Raw genomic sequence first — 17027 nt, forward strand, 5'->3', positions numbered from 1 at the left:
AAGTGCATGAAATGTAAATCCTTCTGAAAAGAAGTGTTCATTATCTCCTCTTAATTACTACTGCTCTGTTTTTTGTATAGTATTTTATGCATTTGTACACATGATATAGTGTGTGATGCAGCTGATTTGAAAAAAAGAGAAAAAAAACTATTTGACTGCACAGAAAACATTAAAACTAAATAAAGAAATAGCAGAGAAAGCTCAGAGGTTAACGAAGAGAAATTATTATTCAGTTTATTTTGCCTGTTTTTGTCCCTTCGTCCTGGTAAGACATGTTGTAATGCCCTCCTTTCATGTTATTTACTGACCAGTTTTGGTTGGTAAGTCTGTTATTTCAGTTAAATCATTTTGAGAGTTTTCTGATTGGCTGTTAAGTACCAAGAGAGAAACTGTAACTGCTTACAACTGTCATTAAGTGTTTTAATTACTGTTTTAAAATGGGGTTTTTTTGTGTGTTTTTCTAAACAAACAGAATAACAACATAAAAATTAGTTCTATATCTAATGAGCACTTGGATTTTTTCTTTGAAGAGAAAATGGTGAGATATTATATAGCATTTTAGTAAATTAAATCTAATTAAATAAGTAAATGAACTTTAGTTATTTATGATTTTTGTCTTGCTATTGCTGCCAGTATAAAGGGATTAGTTAAATCAGTATTTGTCAAAAGCATCTTGGCAGTCACACAAAGGTTGTTCTGAGGTTTTAGAGAGACTAAATGACTCCAGTTCTTTAACAGTACAGGTGCTATATGAATTGGAACAAATTGGTGTTTTTAATATTAGTGAAATCAAGATCTTTGTTAATTATTAGATAACATAATACATATAAAATCTAAATGAAAACAGAATCCCTGAAAACCCATATTTTAATCACATGAGAACTTGAAAATTATCACATTTTTAAACCAACTAAGTGTACCACGTTAATGGCTGTGTTTTTACCACAGTGTAGTATTCCTTCTTGTTTGGAATACTGTATTTGCCTGGAGACCAGATCCTGGACTTTGGAGAGGAACATTGTCCCATCTTTGTGCGATATAAGAGTCTAGCTGGGCAACAGTCCTGGGTATTCACTGTCACATTTTTGTTTCATGACGCTATTTTAATAGCTGCAGCAAGTGATTTAGTATTATCTTGCTGAAATATGCCAAGCCTCGCCTGAAAAAGTTGTCTGGATAGGAGTATATGTTGCTCTAAAACCTGTATATACTTTTCAGCATTGGTGCCTGTCCAGATGTGTAAGAAGTCCAAAGGCACTCAAACATGCCCATACTGTCAGAGATGCAGCGTGTCCCTCTCCTCTTTAGCTCAGAGGTTTCCATGTTTTCCAAAAAGTTTTTTGGTTTTTTTTGAGATAATTTCCGTGACAAAATCTTACCTGATCTGTGAAGATCTTGTCAGAGGAGACCAGTGAGAGGCTGAGTGACTGCTTCAAAACCACAGACTGGGATGTAATATGTAGTCCACAGGCAGTGTTGGGGAGTAACGGAATACATGCACCTCCGTTACGTATTTAAAATACAAAATATGAGTAACTGTATTCCGTTACAGTTACCGTTTAAAAAGGGGGTATTCAGAATACAGTTACTTTGTTGAAATAAAGGGATTACACGGCGGTATTTTCCTCTTTCATATGTTAGGCTATGCCCTCGCTATTTTTGGCAATTCCACGCCGGTGGAAACTCAAACAAAACACGCATTAAGAGGCTCAAATGCCTGTGTCTCAATCTTGCGTCTCATAATGACGTGAAGAAATATAAAAAAAATTTATTTAATATGAAGGCAATAAGAGAGTGTTACAGGCATCGCCCTAAAGAATGTAGCCTCATGGGCAATGTAGTGCTGCAGGGAGAATAGACTGTCATACCCGTTATGTGTCTGTGAGCGAGGGAGGGAGAAAAAGGAGAGTCGAAAAGTACAAGCTGTCACCGAGCAGAAAGAGTGCTCTCTCCCTTCCTTTTAACTCTTTATATCGGACTTCAGATACAACATCACTAAATGTCACCTCCAGAAGTTCTCTTATGATAAAGTCATCAGTGGTTGTATATCTGAGGAGAATGATCTGGAGAACAGGAAGGTCATCACTGACTTTGTCATCTAGTGTGAACTCAAACACCAGTTGTATGAAGCAGATGGTGGTTGACTTCCAGAGAAAACTCCCATCACACTGTTGAACATCAGGGTCAGGAACAAACTGCTGGGAGTTCACCTTATAACACTAAACTGGACTGGTCACGTAACACTCAAACTTTTGCAACAGGGGCCAAAGTCAGCTTCATCTGTTGGGCAGGCTGAGGTCTTTTGGGGGTTGGACATTACTGAGGACATTACTCAGATCACGGCACCTAATATTGATTTTCAACATTGTCCCTTGCAAGCAGATATTTCTCCAGACTGTGGGACTCTTTCAATGATGATATTATAGTATAAGTATAATCAGTGCTTGATGTTCAAAGGGGTCAATTTTATGTTGAGGAACATTTTACTGAAATTGTTCCACAATTTGTAGATGCAATTTTTTTTGCAGATTGGTGAATCTCTGCCCATCTTTACTCCCAAGAAACTCTGTAAGATATTATTTTTTATAAATGCTCATGTTACTAACATGTTCTCTATTAACCCAATTAGTTGCAACATGGGGTTACAGCTTTTTATTGCCCCCATCCAAAGTTTATTGAGATGTACTGCTGAGATTAAATTGAGTTATTATTTTTCATGAAAAAGTAAAATATCTGTTTAAATATCTGATAGGTTTTTTTTTTAAATAAAATATGGATTTATGAGATTTGCAAATAATTGCATTCTGCTTTGATTTACATCCTACATCTTTGGAATTTATCTTATTTATATCAATCAGAGAGAGCATGCAAACAGGGACACAAACCAGCACCTCACAGGTTACTACTTGACTGCTCTAACCTCAAGTCTTTGTCTAATCCAAGTTGCCCAGATAGCAGATATACGTAACCTTGAATTCAACCATTTTGGATGACAGTTCTTAAGGGATCTGAGCCTCTGCCTGGCTTGGGAAGACTTTGGAATCTGACAGGAGGAATTAGGGTAAATTGCTGGGGAAAAGGTCGTTCTACCTTGAGGCAAACGGAGAGATGTGAAATACTAATGTTATAGTTTGAACTATGGAAGTGCTGTGCTAGAATTACAATAACGAGAACTGCTTGGTTTTGGACAAAGCCCAATTCTAGGTGTTCAAAACAAAGGAATACAACCCAATGGATGGTACAGCTGCAAAGCAAAACTCTGACGTGAAATCTGTATTCTATTGCCTGATTGAATTCTTGGTCATTTGAGCTGCTTGCCTATTCTTCTTGTTTCCTTCTCAATGTCAATTCTATCTTCATTACTCTGACCATTCATTTTCTTGCTCACCATTTGCAAGCTAATCAGTCTTCGGATGTCCATCCTTCAAATCTCTGTGTTCTTCTGTCACTCTGCCTTTCAGACTCTTTGTTGCAACTCATCTCCACCCCATCTAAGTCACTATATTAGTTCTTCATCTCCACCATCAGCAGCATCTAGACTCCAAGACTGTTTTGCCCTACCATGGTAGGTTCTACGATCTGCCATGCTCTACCTTCTTTGGAGTTTACCAGCAATATAGTTTATTTCTGAGAATGTGTACTTCAATGAATTATGTTCACTTGTTTCAACAATCTGTTATTGTTCAACTTTAAAAAACAAACAAAAAAAAACGAAGAAGAAGATTTAACTCTCGTTTGTTGACTGTGAAGCACTAGCCAGTGTGAATTTTAACATCCATCTCTTATATTCAGGTCTTCAGGTACTTTGAAGCCTTTATTTGACTTGGAAAGACTAGCATCAGTAATCAAAACAAATTGATAAGAAAGCGATTGACTTACCTTGAGGCAGATAGGGAACTATGAAACACCATGGTAAATGGTAAATTGACTGGTTCTTATATAGCGCTTTTCTACTCTCACTAAGCACTCAAAGCGCTATTACCCATATGGAAAAGAAATAGTAAAACCATATATGATTTACTCATGAAAGTGGCCACTTTCATGAGTAAATCATATATAAATCATATAAGGCTTACATGATTTACTCATGAAAGTGGCCACTTTCTCATTACTTTCATATATTTTTTTAGCAAGTATCCAAAACATACAAGTTTCATTATATAATTTTTCAAGGGATCTTATATGTGTTTTCACTCTTGTATGCTTTTCATACAAGTTTCATACAAGACAGATAGAAACTTTATAAGATTTATATATATCTTTTCCATATGGGTATATTTACTGAAGCATTGCGGTAGCCCTGCCCTATAATTCAGATAACTTGCATTACCTGTTTTGGGATAAAACCTGCACATAATCCTGGATAGTACAACTGAATAACTTTTACCACTGTAATAAACTGACTTCATGACTGTGATTTTTTTTAAACTAAAGTAATATTACAAAATCAAGCAGTGGAACTTTGACAGAATGGCCCCAATTCACTGAGCTGCCTTATTTTTTCAACAAATGCCGGAGAAAAATAGTGGCTTGTGTGCATCATTATTTTATAAAGGTTTAACTCTGACTTGCAGATTGTGATACACATCTCTTATACTCTTGTCAAAAGAAGTCAGGGGTTGGGTTCTGAAACTGCAAAGTTTTAAAAGAATGTTAGGCAGTTTAATGTTCTCCATGAAATGTATTTCCACTGGGACAGCAGATGTGCAGTGAGCTTTCCTGTGACTGCTCAAAATAAAACTCCCATCATGCTTTGGTGAAAGTAGCTGTTTGTTATCTGTTTGCAGATGTAATTAACATTCCAGAAATAATATTGAATTTAAATTATAAGAATAACTCATAAGAATTATGATTAAAATAAATGCTAGACATAGCATGGCAGACCTTCTAAACTACAAGAAGTGAAACAAATAGATCAAATCTAGTAGTAGGGTTATTATTTAAGGCATATAGATGCCAGTGGATTTGACATTTGGTAATACATTAATCATCATATTCTCTAAGCATTTTAGGACTTTAAAGTATTTCCAGTAAAACACCCTCTGGGATAATAGGACCAAACATATAATTTCTCTGCTTCCACTTCCACAAAATTATTGCCATATATTTCCCTGTTAGATGCCAAGAATGAATTACATGTCTGTGATGAGAAGATAAGTGAAAGGAACTTTTTAGCCACAACCAGAAAAGGTGTCCTTTTTTACTAACAATCACAGCATTAGATCACATTTTCCCTCCATGGGTTTGTCAGTGACTGGTGGCAAAATTACCAGCATGTCTGCTGCTTTAATTCACATGTCTCATGTCAGCTTTGTGCTTCTAGTACAATTTTCACCGTTAACAGAATGAGAAAATGGAAGAGAGTGAAAATTGAACACAAGACTAAAATTAGTGCACTACATGTCAATCTTTACAGCCTAATATGACGAGCAGGTCTTGGTGACAGTAAGGAGAAGTGAATGGAAGAGGTCTAAATTGCATGGCAGCTCAGTCAGGGGCTTGATTATCAGTAACATCCCCTATTGTGATGATGCTGCAATTGAAGAGAGCCAGATAAGATGTGCAGTGTAGAAAAAATAAAATACTTGGTCTGAGGAAACCATTAATAGTGTCACTTTCAGGGCTTCACTTTTTTGTAGTGCTTTGTTCATCTTTTTTTTCCCTCTCTCTCTCTCTCTCTTTATATATATATATATATATATATATATATATATATATATATATATATATATATATATATATATATATATATATATATATATATATATATACACACACACCATTATAAACCATAGCATCAAGTCAACAAGTATTAGCTGCTTCTTTGCAAAAATCCATCCCACCTCCAAGAGTCATCCCAGCTTCAAAGCACTTCTTCAGGCGACAGGAGGGGCAGTTCTTTCTTCTTAGCTTATCAATAGTGCAGTCATTCTTGCTGGCACACAGGTATTTCTGCTTGCCTACAGGAGAAACCGTGAAACAATGTAAAAAAATGTAAATCACTTAAACTGAAGATAACCATGAGCAAACACAAAACTCTTTAGGAACTGTTAATGTGTAGAATAAAGAGCTAGAATCTCAAGTGGGCTGGCATAAAACTCACAGCCCAGTTGGATGCTTTAAGCTTTACCTTCGGCAGCCCTTTTGAAGAAAACCTTGCAGCTGCCACAGGTGAGTGCGCCGTAATGGCAGCCAGATGCCTCGTCCGAGCAGATGAGGCATGTCCTCTGTGGGGGAAAGAAGAACTCCATGGGAAACATGTGTTCTCTACTGGACTCAAACCTGCAGTCAAACACAACCCCCCCAAAACAAGCCATTTGTAAAATCATAAACCATTTTTATCCCACACGAAATTAAACTCATACTATACCACAAGTGAGCTACTTAATTCACTCATACCCAAGACCCATGGTAAACTCTAGTAATTAGGTAGTTAGGTAGTTATAAAAAAGAGGACAGGCCAATGATGAAAGTGTGGGAAAGACTGAAGCACCGTGGCTATGGTACGGAGGGGGGCTGGGGTGAGTTGAGTGAGCTGCAACCTTGGACACAGAGAGATTGGAGACAACTCAGACACAATGCTGCCTCGGTGACGTGCTACTCAGATATCAAGGTTCGGTGTAAAAGAGACAAGCATGAAGTGAAGAGCCTCACTGTGTCCTGACTGATTTTAAGAATAAATAAAATATTCTATCAGAATGGGAAAACTCGAGCATGGCACGTATGCATTTGGGCTTTGACAACTTTATAATAATAAGCAGCAAATCTAATTTGAATTCATTTTTATATGAGCTCTGTTACAGTAGACTTAAGTGTTTTAAAGAAGGGCCCTTTTGTTCAAAGCTTCACATTTATATAATGCTTAACACTAACACACAAAGTCTAATTAGATTTCTTCAACACGTAGGTCCGGCTGGGTTGTGATTAAAAGATGACAGTTTGAGCAACGAGAGTTGAGATTATACAGAGCAACCTAGTATTCTTTTGTAGCCCAGGATCTGCTGATGATAAATGTGAAAAATATGCATGTCAATATGCCAATGCTCGGCGCACAGAACAAAAGAGGCCGCTAATAATCCCAACTGACAGATGAGAGCTTGAACTGATCAGATTTGCACATAATGTGTTAACAGAGAAGGTGACAATTTTCTCTTAACCCAGCCAGCCAAAATGTGGTGTCCTATTATGCATAATTGTGTATATCCTAAGGCATGCGGTACTTTCCTTTTTTGAAAATAACTTACTGATGCAGCTTTTTGCTGTACTTAAAGACACTGTAATAGGCAAATTATCTGGGCTAACCACATTTAACTCTTTTATTGAAAACAGGAAGCTAGCAAGATTAGTTCACTGGTAGAACAAGTGCAATACGCATGTTTCTTTTTTTTTTTTAACAGGGAGACTGGCTTTATTTTTTCTTGAATAAAGCCTGATGGGGAACACGCTTTTTATCTAGTATAAAGTTACTCTAGTTACTTACTCTGTGGATTTGTGTGAATCCTTGAAAATGTGCTGACCTGTGTGGCGCTTACTTGTTTTAACTTATGTGTTTACATACGGTTGCCGGGTGCTTTAGGGCACAGTTAATGACAAAAGATTCACGTTTGAAAAATTCCTAAGCTATCGTGCCAATCACCTGGATCGTGTTAACATCCAGGCCAGATGATGTAGTCCAAAGAGAAATTGTTATAAACACTTATTAGACATTTCCACCTAATCAGGCAGTCCCATTAAAATAATTACTTTAGACAGAGCAAAATTCAGTAAAAGGATGAAAAATAGATACATGTAAATATGCCTGATATAAACTTTTACATCACATGGGGTTATTGTTGTTGTCAGTCGTATGCTCACTCACACACCACAGCGGAGTGTGGCATTTATGTGTGTCTGACTGCATGCTATATGGTTTTATTTGACCTTTATTGCAATTTTAAAATACAAAAAACAAACATCAGAGTTTAAGAATATACACACTTAGCCTTCAGCATTTGACGTTTTAAACACTCTGATGTCATCTTGTGAATAATTACATTTGAATATAATTGGTATAGTGACCATTTAAATATTTCCAAAATGAACAGATATTATTCAGGTTTACTCTTTACCTTGAAGCATATACCTCAAGGTAGTATTTTGCTACAACGTAAAAGTACAAATAGATAACTTTCACAGGTTAAATGAGACTTTTTCTGTTGCAATAATTAGCAAAAATTGTCCTGCAACAGCCACCTCCATGCTTGATCAGACACAATCGAGTAAAATGTTTAAGATGGTTGCTATTTGGTCATAGTCAGTTCAGCTTGTTTTTGTATATAGTGTTGCGGGATGGAACTAAGGCTACGTCCACACGTACACGGGTATTTTTGAAAACGGAGATTTTCCGTTTTCGTTTTAAAAAATAATCCTGTCCACACGTAAAGGCAGAAATGAAGGAAAACGCTGCTAGGAACATGCCAAAGCAACAGGTGGCGATATATTCCTAACCGTGTAGAAATGTTGGCCAATCAGAAGTCTAGAAGCCTCGGTGGGAAATAGTAAACAAAGCTGGGGCATAGAAGCAGAACCGAGTCGTATGTGTGGAGGGACAGTGTTCTGTTGTTTTGTATACTTCATCTGTTCGTATGTTGTATACTCATTGTTTGTTAAATAAAGTTTAAAAAAAATGTGTGGAGGGACAGTAACTGTGTGTGTATATGTAAGCATTTAAACACTGCAGAGAGTACAATTAACAGTAACAGTATTGTAGAAATTCATTTCACCGAAACAATAACGTGGCGCACAGTGTGACGTCAAAAAAGGCGCACACCTTTGACGCTGCGTTTTATGCGTTTTCTGCGTTTTCTCCGTTTTCAAAAATATCCACCCTGGCCGGAGTTTTTATAAATCTCCGTTTTCAGTGACCAAAAACGCCTTTTACGTGTGGACGAAAGGTGCAAACGCATAGAAAAATCTGCGTTTTCAAAAATACCTGGGTACGTGTAGACGTAGCCTAAATAGATTGGTAAACATCTGTTTTCATTCATTTATGTGGTCATGGCTCATCCTTCACATGCAAGACACGCTAGTCGAGCATGAAGTATTATGGCCTGATTTGACAGAGATCACATTTACTTTAAGTACTCTATAATAATAATAATCACCGAGTAGGTTTCTTTACTGAGTTACTGTACTATGCAAGCCTCTCGCTGCCATTTGTGCTGCCACTCTGCATACTTGGTTGACTCCACACGCAGACGAAACAGAAACATTCTGTGTCCATTTCCTGCTCTTTGTTACCAGTCTTGTAAAATTCTTCAAAGCTTGGCTGGTTGCTATTTTTCTGCACTACCAATTAATGTCACAGGGTAACCAACCAATCACAAGTTATTTTTCTAGAAAATTGCTGCTCAAAACTACTCCTATTAAGATTTTAACCAGAATCCTTCACATATCTACCAGACTGCCGCCGTCGTCACAGTTCCGATCCCATATATGTCCCCGGGGGTTCGTTTCCAAAAACTTAACTGCTGCGAATCATTGAGGTCTGCAGCATTCACAGCGCTGAAAATGCAGTTTTAATGCTGTGAAAGTTTCAATAAATAATCTCTTTGTCTAAAACTGGAACTCTGGAAAGATTAACAACAAAGTGCAGTAAACAAGAAATATCACATGGTAATACTAAACTGTATTTAACTGCTATTAAATTACAAATTGAAAAATTAAAGCATTTTGTTAAAATTATTTTTTTTCCCATAGTAGGTAAAATGTCTTGACTTTCCACCAGGCGTAGTCCCAGAATTTAATCAAAACTACAACTTTACATAATTGCCTGGCTAAATAACTCCATCCAGCTGTGCAGCTCACTGCCACCAGGTCCAAATGGGTAAAAGCATGCCTGAGTTTTCTCAGCTCTGCTTTGCAGTAAAACCACACAGATGTTCCTCATGATCACAGCAGGTGTAACTGCAACATATACACATAACTATTGCAATGCATTTTTTCCAAACTAAATGATAGCAAGGCACAAAATCTTTCTGTTAAAACCAAATCTAAGAAGCAGCAACAAAAGGTAAAAAAGCAGGCTCTCGCTCACGGCATAAGAGAGATTTTAGCAATGTGGTGACAGGAAAAAGAGTTCAGCAGAGATCAGCTTTTTGCAAATGAACAGCAGATCATTGCTTTGGTTGCTAAACAAGGGCTGAATGTATTTACAACTGGCTATGTTATTTATTTATTTCAACTTTTCTTTCCTACTTTTGTATTTTTTTAATATCCAAAAGTGTTCCATTCATTGCTCCTCAAACATCTCCCAGTCTTTGTAGTGGTGCAATTGTACAAAACATCCTGCACCTTAAGTCTTGAATCGTGTTCATGTTGTGTATAAATTAGGGTTTTGAAAGGGCTTCAGACATTAAGCAATGTCTCGCTCACTCAGTGTCCTCATGGTCTAAACTATAAACTACATAACCTCTCTGAACCCAGTGTGAGGACCTACTGATCTGTCACAGATCAGCTGCTTTCACTTTCTAATTTTCTGTTTTGTGTTACTCTACATTGTGATCAGATTCGTGCTTTGCATCTTGCCACCATGCAGGAATGCCTACTTTTGGAATCTTCCCCATAAAACGCCAGTCAATACCCTCAGAGGTCAGTGGCATCAAGTGTAAGAAGGTTTGCACCTTAGAGCTCTCTCTTTACATCTAGACAAGCTCCATTCGTTTGAAAGTGCCATCGATTATATATAAAAATAGGATTAGGAAACATAAATCGGTTTGTGGACGTCCATTTCTAAAGCCTCATGCTGAACATTTTTACTGCTGCCATCTTGTTTTTTTCTTGCACCAAACATAAGTGCCAAATCTCACCGTGGCCCTGAGAACACTGCACTCATCTGTTAGTGATTTGTCATGTTAAGATAAGATAAACCTTTATTAGTCTCACACGTGGGAAATTTGTTTGGTCATGGCAGCGGACAGTACAAAGTTAAGACCATCAAAAATTAAGAAAAAACAATAGAATAGAATAAGATAAAATAGAATAAAATACTATGTTGCATAAGAAAAATTGCACTTGGCAATATTGCACATAAGGGAGATAGGTGAAGGTTACCATGGTGTACTGGATGTGTGTGTGTGTGTGTGTGTGTGTGTGTGTGTGTGTGTGTGTGTGTGTGTGTGTGTGTGTGTGCACGCGTGTGTGTGAGTGCGCGCATGTGTGGTAATCACAACCTAAAGTAGAAACTGACAATTAAGACCACGGTGATATAAAGACAATACTGACTATGGTGATAAATCAAAAGAGAAGGTATAGCCAATTCTTTTCGTAGACCTCTACACAATCCTCAGGCATCTCCACCAGCTGATCTGCAATTTCCAGATCTGACATTCATGTCCTAACAGCCATGTGCTTTCTTTTTGTTGTTTTGATTCACTCTGCTGCTTGAATTTACACAATTTCAGGCCTGTCAATCAAACAATGTGCATTGCTTTAAACATCCTGAGTCTGCCGTGCCTGCAACGAGCTGACCTCAACAAGGCCTGTGGCCAAGAATGCCTTTCAGTGCTAGAATTCAACAATATTTCCTTTCTGAAATCATAAAGGCTCTAACATCGCTGTACAGAATAAAGCCGGTTTACCAGCAGTGAAATACAATGAACAGTGAAATGCTGGCTATCAAAGCTGAGGAAACCCTGTAGATGTTTCAGTCTAAATAATTTATGTAAAAAGTCATCAAAAAGCAAATGATGGCACTGCTTTCATGAAGCAAACCCTTGCTACATTTTTAAATGGTAAGTAATAATCTGTAACCAATTACATTTAGAGAATAACCTTCCCACCACTCCACACTGCCTCCGCTACAGGTAAACATTCAGTCAAGGCAAATTACCATAAAACTAAAATAATACATATCTTCTGCCAGAAGGTAAAGCATGCAAGGGCTGGGAGTCTTTTCAGTTTAAACCTTGGGCAATCAAGCTAGAAAGAGCGAGTGAGGTCATCTATGACCCCATTTTATTCCATTTTGTACAGGAATTCCTTTTTTAATGCGTTTATCAAAAATACAACGCAATCATTTCCCCACAAGGAACACTCCCATCTACGACACATGTTCTAGTATCGTAAATCATTGTTTTAAACCTGAGCTAACCCATCAACATCAACTGAGCTGTTTTCACTGTGCATTAAATATCTGCCCCAAGGCTTCTTCAGCAGTCAGTCTTGCTACTCTAGGTTTGTTAGCCATGTTTCACAATAATACAACACGATGTAATCATTAGAAGTGAGAAAGTAGAACAAAATTAAAACCCAGTAATGTCTAAGTGAAAAAAATCCATAAAACTTTCCATTACCCTTCTCTACACACAGGGATCAGTTCTTGGGTGAAAGTATGAAAAGTTAAAGAAGTAGACTGACAAGTTAATTCTGGGAAATGTTTTTATAGATTAAAAAATATATAGGTAAATATAACATGGTTTCAAAAATGACCTTCTTGGGTTGACTGCTCAGTAGATTAGGCAGACCACACTGCTACACCTCCTCTCAGCAGCTTTGTACAGAAATTCACTTCACACCACGTAGACAGCTATGCGGGACTGAACACTAACAGCCAAAGGAAACAGTGTCCCTTTTCTGACTGCACTAACAATCATTCACCCAGGTGAATTTGAGAAAGCTCTGCACAACACCAGCAGACAACACCTCTGTGTGGCATGCACATCACACGATGGCTGTCAGTTAACGTGCCCACTTCGGGTGCTTTGTTTTCATTGGGGCACTTAATAGTCTGAACTAAAATGTGTTGAGAGATTTTAAGAACCTAACACACTCAGAAACATTTGAAACTACAAAAGCACCAACTGTACGTGTGGCTTGGGTTTTTTTTGTTAACTTGTGTTGTTAATTATTCCCACTTTTGTGCCACAGAAACATTGAAATCTTCTCGCTAAAACAAGACTGCCTGCATCTCTTTATCACACTAACTTTGAATGCTTAGCTAGAGCCAAACTGATGTGAAACATCACCCAGTGGCACAGGTAAATTAAGTTAAACTAAATCTTATTTTCAGGTACACAGATGGCAGCCACCAGGTCACTGTCGGGTAATACAAATGTTTGTCTATAAACCGCCTCATCTTTTTTGTCAGCATTCAAAATCATGGGGACTAACATTTACAATAGTCAAGGAACAAACAAACTTGAAGAAAAAGTCAAGCAGTGGTTTTCCCCCCTTTTTCTCCAAGTTTATTCTCTGTCCTCATCTGACTTTATGAAATGAATACATCCACTATCATCTGAATACATACAACACATCTCATTGTTTTTTCCTCTCATTCACTTTATGCAGAAAAAAATTATTAAAAATAGAATCAAACTTTATTCATTACAAATGTTTGGAGGAAAAGGGTTGTTAAAATGTTTCCATGTATCGCTTTGATCTCCTTTGTTTTTGTTGTAGCTATAATCAGTTTGGCATACTTCAATTATTGTCTTTTTTAAAAAATTAGACTTTCACACAGTGTATAAAATCGGCAGCTCTGGGTTACTGTAAAATTGCCAAATATGTGAGGCAGGTGTATTTCTAGATCGGAGCCTGAAACTTCTGCCTACACATTTTCTCAGCAGGGAATTTTTTTAAACAGTCTGTTCAGTTTGCCACTATGGTTTGGAACCAGAAAAAACAAGTGTGGGGTAAATGTTTCCTGCATCAATAAAAGAACAACAACAACAAAGAAAAAAGAAATACGCACACACACACACACACACACACACAGTAAAGAAATTGATATGTGGTGTAGTATCAGTTGCCTTTTGCTGTTTGTCAGTCTGTGGATTGGTGATCTAATCCTGGTCAGAGACAGACCTTCAAGCCCCCTAAGGGACAAAGGGTCAACCTGTGGTCCTGAGTTTGAATATATATATATAAAGTAGACCTTTTGGCTCGCAATTACACCTAGAACTGTTCAACCTTTGGTTATACCGCAATATGAAATACATATTTATATTGTAATCACGTAAAATTACTATTCCCAGCCGACTAAAGCTCACCTGGTGTCGTTGTAAGTGACATCCAGCCATTCGCCGACTTCACCCTTCATGTAGTTGGAGTTGGGATAAGGCGTCCTCAGCATCCCGCCAGGGTACCACTGTTCACGGCGCATTACGGTCCCGTCATATGGATTGCATATAAACGGGGAGTTCGCTCCCGAGCTCTGCACGTTCATGCACTGCCTCGACCCCCAAAACTGCGAGTTGTACTTGTCGCCGAAGCTGTAATTAGGCCTGCTGACCCACAACGCCCCTGCAGATGCACTTCCCTCAGATTTGACTTTGACGCCGTACCGTTCTGCCTGAAACCCCATGGACCTATTCTCCCCGGCATCCCCGACGTCTCCCGCTGCCTCCACGGAGTTGTAAGCTCCGCACGGCCTCTGTGCAGCCGCGGGGCCGAACTGTGCCAAAGGCTCCGGCGCAGCTGGGGCGTAAGGGCAAGAGGCAGCACACGCTATGTCCAGATGATCTATCTCTTTCGGAGTTATGTCATCAGCCTGGCACAGCGTGAAGTTTTGCGCGTTCACAGATGTCGCCGTGGAAGTGAGGTGATGAAAAGCCGCCGCGGGCTCTGAACTTTTGAACATTTTCACCTGTTGCTTGTGGTCGTGTGGCGGGCGCTCATCTCGCTCGGGACACCTGTACTCGGAGAGAGAAGCCGGGGCTCCGGGACAGTTCGCAGGCACGGCTTCCACCCCGAATAAATACTCTGCGCTCATTTGGTCATTTGCGGCACACGGGGGGAGAGAAACGTGCGCCTCGCTCGTGTCACCGGACTCCATGGTCAGACCCAGAGACACGGACACAGCTTTGCAGAGCTCCCTGGCTGTTTCTGAGATTGTGGCGCAGGCAGAAAAGGAGCGAATGTCGCCCACTCGGCACTCAGCGCTTAACTCCTCCTGAGGAGCAGCAGCTGTCTGGCAGCAGCGTTTCTCCATGTCACAGGCTAGCGGAATAATGCTTCCGGATCCGTACAGGTTTGCATTCTCGGATTCTGCCAAACTCCCGGCGCTGCTTCCAGTCGGGGTTTTGGTGAAATAGACGCGACTTTCTTCAGTTTTTTGCGCCATACTGGCAGCGGTCACGACGTCGCCTGTGTATGATTTCCTATCCTCTGGCCAGATTTTGGCACAAAATAACTGTCTGCTCGTTTGGCTCATGTCCCAGAAAGTGTTTGCTTTGCCAGGATACTGGACTTTGCACGTCAAAAAGTCTTCGCAGTTCTCTGCAGCACAACAGCACAACTCTCACGTTGTGAAAAGCGTTTTGGTAAAAGGTCCTAGGTGAGCCGCAGGAGTCACAAACTCCTCCTAAACTGAGATGTTCAGAGTCAGGCGCTCGACTTGTAGTTGATTAAAAGGGAATTCAGGGAAGGACTCTGTGTCCGTCAAACATGGCACTTTCCCCTCCAATGGGTTACAATAAAACCAAGGCGCCAAATGATTTAATATGTGTACTTTAATAATAAACTTCTATTTGTCATCACGCCAAAAAGCATGTAAAGAAGACTTCACACAAAACAAACGTTCCGTTATGTAATGTTAGCCTTTCTGCCTCTGGTTGTTTTACATCAGACTTGCATGTGTGCAGCCCATCACATTTTTATGGGCCCACCACAGCTTTTTCTTTTTTCTTTCTTTCTTTTTTCTTCTTCTTTTTTTTTAGTAAAATTCCACAGGGTACAAACCTATTTTCTTTTTATGTCTTGTCGGATTAAAAAAAAGACCTCAGCCTTTTTGATAGGTAAGGTTTGCGTCATGATTAATCTTTCCAATAAACGCTCTCCAAACATTAGGTGCAGATATAAGTCCAGTTTATGGATTTGTAAAACCACTTCAAATTGTTTAAGATGATTTACAAGCTGGATCTGGTACTATTTAGCTCGCTCAGAGGCCTGTCTTCAGATCCAGACTTTTATTAGTCTTTTTAGTGGCTTACGGAGTAAAAAAAAAAAAACAAAACTATCAAAGTGCTATTTATCTTTTACTTCTTCACTTTTTTTTTTAACTTTCTTTGACGTTTGCTTTGCACAGGGCTGGATTTCAGAAGGAAGGACAGACAAACCCAACCCATCCTAATAACTTGTGTTTTTTCCAGCATAAATTGACAAAAGTCACCAGAAATTCAAAATCGAATGCACAAAATGTCCTCAGTGTAGTAGTGTAGTAAATACTCATTATTTAGCAAATTATGCATGTCTTTAAGTTATCACTGTAAGTCTGGAGCTTCTCTGGTACTTGATTCTATCAAGGTTCAATATGTAAAATCATATCGGGCAAAGTTCTACCAAAAGATTTGTGCAATTGCAGTATGACTGCCCTCCTAACTTTTCTTCAGATTTAGTATTCTTCTTAAAGATCATATCATTTAAAAATAAGAATAATCCCCCACAACCTTAAAATTTGCCCTGACATGTTTTGTGTCTTTGAAAATGTCTGGTTCTTGACATGAATTTGAGACAAAGTCTTGTGGCTGTGTGCGTTCTGTGGTCTGTGAGCCACACACATCTAAATGTGAAGCTGAGAAAACTGAACAGAGCTGCAGCTCCTGTTACCTTAAAATTACAGCGTGTAATCCACAATGTAGAAACATGGTGACAGAGGATCCAGTGAAATTCAGAGCAAAGCTGATTCAGAGCCCAATGGTCTCACTGTGACTCAAACTAAAGTGTTAAATGAGAAAGTACATGATGGACACATGTGCAAAACCTGCTCCTCCAAAATGGGCAATCACATTACTTCATAGATTGTGTGTCATGCTTGTGAGCTCATTTTCCAAAAAAAGAAAAGCACTTAATCACAATAAGATGGAAAAGACAACAGCAGCAGTTCTGCATGTTTAATATAGACGTCAGTAACACTTCATAGTGAGGTGCACAAAATTACTAGTTACTACAGTGCACAAGCTGCGATTGAGCGCTCAGTATTATGATCCCCCTCTTCACTTTGAGGGAACATATAAGTCACGTAATCACGAAGATGAAGTAATGAATTGCTT

General features: G+C 38.7%; 1 protein-coding gene across 1 annotated transcript in view; it reads right to left on the reverse strand.

Annotated features, from left to right (window-relative positions):
- The window catches only part of ar (androgen receptor), a 32015-nt gene extending 16346 nt beyond the window's left edge, over nt 1-15669 (reverse strand). The window contains exons 1-3 of the mRNA XM_084941751.1: nt 14028-15669; nt 6131-6282; nt 5844-5960 (exon numbers count right to left, since the gene is read on the reverse strand). Of these exons, the coding sequence (XP_084797877.1) occupies nt 5844-5960; nt 6131-6282; nt 14028-15190 (1432 nt within the window). The 5' untranslated portion in view covers nt 15191-15669. The remainder of the gene's footprint in view (nt 1-5843; nt 5961-6130; nt 6283-14027) is intronic.
- Nucleotides 15670-17027: the final 1358 nt, after the last annotated feature.

The sequence above is a fragment of the Perissodus microlepis genome, chromosome 10 (genome assembly GCF_051167445.1).
Source record: "Perissodus microlepis isolate ML-2025 ecotype Zambia chromosome 10, ASM5116744v1, whole genome shotgun sequence".
Taxonomy (NCBI): Eukaryota; Metazoa; Chordata; class Actinopteri; order Cichliformes; family Cichlidae; genus Perissodus; species Perissodus microlepis.